The sequence below is a fragment of the Leptonychotes weddellii genome, chromosome 8 (assembly GCF_054177405.1).
Source record: "Leptonychotes weddellii isolate Sample4059 chromosome 8, ASM5417740v2, whole genome shotgun sequence".
Lineage (NCBI taxonomy): Eukaryota > Metazoa > Chordata > Mammalia > Carnivora > Phocidae > Leptonychotes > Leptonychotes weddellii.
Genome location: NC_138376.1, coordinates 41,206,324 through 41,211,131, shown reverse-complemented (window position 1 = coordinate 41,211,131; position 4,808 = coordinate 41,206,324). Strand labels below are relative to the sequence as shown.

General features: G+C 41.5%; 1 protein-coding gene across 1 annotated transcript in view; it reads right to left on the bottom strand.

Annotated features, from left to right (window-relative positions):
• Positions 1–895: 895 nt before the first annotated feature.
• LRRC1 (leucine rich repeat containing 1) overlaps positions 896–4,808 on the bottom strand; it is a 105,484-nt gene continuing 101,571 nt past the window's right edge. The window contains 2 exon segments of the mRNA XM_081827574.1: positions 896–2,598; positions 4,226–4,362. Of these exon segments, the coding sequence (XP_081683700.1) occupies positions 2,440–2,598; positions 4,226–4,362 (296 nt within the window). The 3' untranslated portion in view covers positions 896–2,439.

The window sequence follows — 4,808 nt, the reverse complement described above, 5'->3', positions numbered from 1 at the left end:
CCTTTCGCATAATTAGGTTTTCCTTCTAATGACAAGAGAGGCTTCACTGGGAAAGACTGGCATGTTCTTGAGTTGGGTCTCTTTGGTTGATGTTGTTTCCATCATGAGGTGTAAGCCTGGTCCCCGCACCCTGAAGGCAAAGGGCACAGCAGTGTCACCCAGCACGAACAAGTAAAACGAAAGTAACTTTTCCCTTCGCAAGGAAGGGGAAAACAAAATCCCAGAAACTGAAAACAGAACAACACACAAACAAAACAGGTGAACGTGTGGTAAAGAAGGGCAGCCAAAGAAAACAGATAATTACCTACATAAAATTTCCTAGAAAAATTTAAGCACACCCTCTATTCTGCCCACTACATTCCCCCAAAAGCCAGGATAAACTGAGTGGTAAAGGGTGGGCTGTATATGAAAACAAACAAACAAAAAACACCATTCAAGTTCTATTTGTTCTTTAGCATCAAAATTACTCTCCTTAAATAAAACGAATTTGCTTATCAGTCCATGAGTTTAGTGGCATCATCTTCACGGGCCTAAAGCAGAGTATGACAAAATCTTAAAATGGAGAAAAACCAAACAGGGACTCACAGACTGGGGAGCAAGGTATGAAACTGACTAGCCAAAAACCACTTATAACCCATGGTACCTCCAGTTCAATAAATAGATTTTAAAATAAATAAATAAATAAACACACACACACAAACAACTTAAAAAGCAAAATGAACCCAGTAAGTAAATGCATAGCTGTAATAGAAGGTGTATTTGGTTGGTTGAAAGCAGGTTTCTATGGAGTCCAACTGGCCAGACAGCCACAACCCAAAGTTATTAGCCAGAGAGAAAGGCAGTTCTGGGGTCTGTGCTGTGTGCAAAACGGCAAGCAATTAACTCAAAACTGACCAGTAGTTTAGATATTTAATGGATGGGAGTGCATCGTCAAAGAACTCAGCTACTTGCCACCATCTGAACATACAAGGTGATAATTAATTTTAAAAAGTTGTATGGTTAATTACAGGGTGATTTTATTTCATGGAGAGAAAACAAAAAACCAACAATATCGTGATTTTCCTAGATACCACATAGTGACTGGCACTTTTCATTTCTCTTTTATGACATTATACCAAAAAAAAAAAAAAAAAGGAAATCAAACACACCAAAACATACCCCCATGCCCCTTAAATTAGCAGATTTAAAATTAAAACTTGAAGCAAGGATTTGTTATACTTTGATTCAAACTCTATTTACAAATTAAATTGCACTTACAAAGATAGCAACATTTCTAATATGGTTATTTTGCTTTATTGTGGTTTTATATCTCATTATAAAACTTTTAAAGCTTTCTTCCATAAAAATCATACTTTCTTTTGCAGTACATAATTCATTTATCCACTGAATTTCTGAACCGGTTTTCTCCTTTTGTGCTTTTCTGATCTATTTTATTTTACAAATGGCATATACCTTCCAAATAGCTACAATCAGACACTGCACTCATAAGAGACTCATTCGTAAAAAGTTAAAGTGTAAGACATGAAATATTAGCAGTCTAATCCTTTGGTTCATCTTTAAAAAAAAAAAAAATCAACTGATAAAATTTACAAATTGGTGGTAACTCTTCTTTTTGGTTAAAAACGAATCCACCAGGTAGATTACTGATTAAAATCCAACACTGCTTTAAAAGTAGCACATTCCTAGTCTCATCTCACCGCTCAAGGATGCCACTGCGTACAACTGGTTTGACATGATTCAGGATACAGTAAGGCACAAGTGGATGGTACAAGTGAAAACAAATACTTTAGGACTGTTTTTTTCTTTTTCTGCACAAATACTAAAATATGTACCGTTTCCAAGATAAAATAACAAAAAAGAAAAACACATTTTTTTTGCTACGAAATACCTATACAAAATTTTTAAATTTACACCATCTGAGCTGCCAAAAAGTTTTTTTTAAAAAGGATCAGTTATGCCCCATACATAAAACTCTCTCTCATCAGTAGGTCCAAGAGAACTTGGGCTCAAAATGTCCCAGCACTTTACGGGAGGGAGGAGGATCAACAAAATTCCCCTTCCTGCACTCCCTTACCCCAACATAAGACAGAAACAAAGGTCAGATGTTTACAGTAGTGTATTCTACTTGGGACAAATGACTGGAAGTCAGAGGAAAGGCGGCACACCGGGGGCGCACTGGCTGCCCTGACTGGCTGAGGAGCCGGAGTAAGGCACTTCCATCGGGAGAGCAGCAGCCCAGCGCGCGGCGTGGGCGGTGACGCGCACGCGCGTGCCCACGTTCTGGGGCGGTGACGCGCACGCACCCACGTTCCTGGGCGGTGACGCGCACGTGCCCACGTTCCGGGGAAGCCCCAGGACTGCGGGAGGCTCCTGGGGAGGAAGGAGACAGGATCTCAACAGCAGGGGAAGACACGGGAGGTAAAATTCGGAGGTGGAATTCTATACAGAAGTGGTCACTCGGTCAATGGCGTGATTGACCTCGTTTTTGTTTGAATCCAGTCCTTTAGCAGCATTCATGTCATTCCGTAAATTCTCCACTGTCTTTTTCATGTTCTTTAGCTCCCCTGGGTGTGGAGTGGCTCGCCGCAGAAGTGTTCTCTGAAAACAAGCAGGGGAGTGAGTGTGTGGGTTTTATGCCATTCCGCTTTCAAACACGCAGCTTCAAGGTGGGGGCACTCGGGGACAAAGCTTCCTTTCGCGGGGGCGCAGGAGCTAAGAGGGGCGGAAGCGCCTCTTCTGGAGCCCTGTGCGCTTATGAGCTGCTTACTAGCAGCTCGTGGAAGATGAAGGTATCGCGTGTAAGTTACCGAGTCCACATAGAAGGATTACTTTCAGAATAAAAGAGTACTTTGTAAAATGTAAGATTAGCTTAAGATAAAAATAAAGTTCCATGAAGGGCAAGGAAACAAAGATTTTTAAGATGTTAGTGTGGGGTGTGAAGAAAGAAAAAGATAAAGGGGTAAACAAATTCCAACTTGAAATCACTGCAGTGGTCTACTACTATCTTAAGTGGTTCTGGCTTCCTTCAACCCTGGCGAAATGGGAGTGGAAGGAAAAGGGAAGCGAGAGAGAAGGGCTTCTTTTCTGACTTCGCTGCTGTGTGTGTTATTCATATTACCTACTAAAGAGAGTTCACATTCTTCTAATAAAGGCCACAGTGCTGGGAGTGAAGTGTCAGGGAAGGGACAATCTTTAAAAAATTGTATTATCTGACATGTCCCGTGCTCTCTGGCTCCTAAGACAGCATTTCCGTCTTGTAAATGGCCTGTCCAGGAGTTTCAGGAGGAGGAGCCTAGAGAAGGGTGACACAACACCGCAAGGGCACTCACTACTGAGGCAGTGAAGGAACTGGTGAAATCCTCACCCTCCAGCAAGCCACCAGGTAAGCACTGATGACTCCTTTCTGCTGAAGTCACTTGGTCGTGCCTAATTCCTATTCTGCGCTCCACTACAGTAAACACATAAAATCCCATTTGGTGACAGCTGGAATAACAAAGACCACAGGCAGTCTTTTGCTTTGGGGGCTGCAGGTACTCTCTCTAAGCTCCGCTTATGAAAATCTCAGCACTAGGAGTTTAAGACGCCCAAGTCAACTTGTAGTAATATTTCAAGAGTTGTCACGGACTCCTGGAGACCTCGGCAGGCCGAGAGACATTTTTTAAAGTGTGGGTATGTGCTTGGAAATTAGAGTAAGGCTAAGTAGTACTTTCAAATCTATTCCTGATTTTTGGATGAAAACTTGTAAATTAGCCCAACTAAGATGGCAAGCACTCCGCCTGAGGGTGAAGACAATGATTACATAAAGGAGAGAGAGAAGCACAGCTCCACAGAAGGCAAGCCAAGTCACGCTGTGAAGTGTGAATGGAGTCATCATGGTACACCTCTAAATGGTGGTGGGAAAGAGACTTCATTCACCAAGAACAACAAAAACAGAACAAATTCCCAATCAGTTTTGTGGAGCCAAGAAGGGATACTATCACAAATAAAGAATAAGAGTATAAACTATTCAAGAAAAAAACCCAAAAGTTCCATTTGCTTTATATACATTTGGTGAATCAGTACCTAGAAATACCTAATTTTGTCTTCTAAAAAAATTCTTATATGCTAAAGGCAAAGCAGAGAACAATTTGAAATTAACAGAAATCCTTATTAGGTGCCACTCTTGATCTTGGAAAGGTTTTAAATTTTGAATTTTCAGGGAGGCCAACAATCTCCATTTCCATACCGTCTCATTGTCTTCTTCGTCTCTTTCATCTTCCAGAAATCGGATTGCACTGACTCTGTTCACCGCACGCTCATTCCAGGCCTCGTCCGGGACATCATTTACCAAGCACTCCAGTGCCCCACAGCGAGGCAGGTTCTCTGTCATGGCAAAGACCACATCAGCTGGGAACTCGGGTTTGTGTGACTAGTAACTGCTATGCAGTACTTCAAAAAATTTAAAACAAAAAGAAAAAAATCTGGGACAGGGTCACCCTTTCTTTTCAATGATGCATAATTCTATTTGAGATCATATAAAATATCTGCTAAATTAATGTTTAGTATCTCATTACAGAATGTCATCATAATTTATAGAATCCTTTTTCACAATTCTTTTCTTTTTTTTTTTAATTTTTTTTTTTTTTTAAGATTTTATTTATTTATTTGCGAGAGAGACAATGAGAGACAGAGAGCATGAGAGGGAGGAGGGTCAGAGGGAGAAGCAGACTCCCCGCCGAGCAGGGAGCCCGATGCGGGACTCGATCCTGGGACTCCAGGATCATGACCTGAGCCGAAGGCAGTCGCTTAACCAACTGAGCCACCCAGGT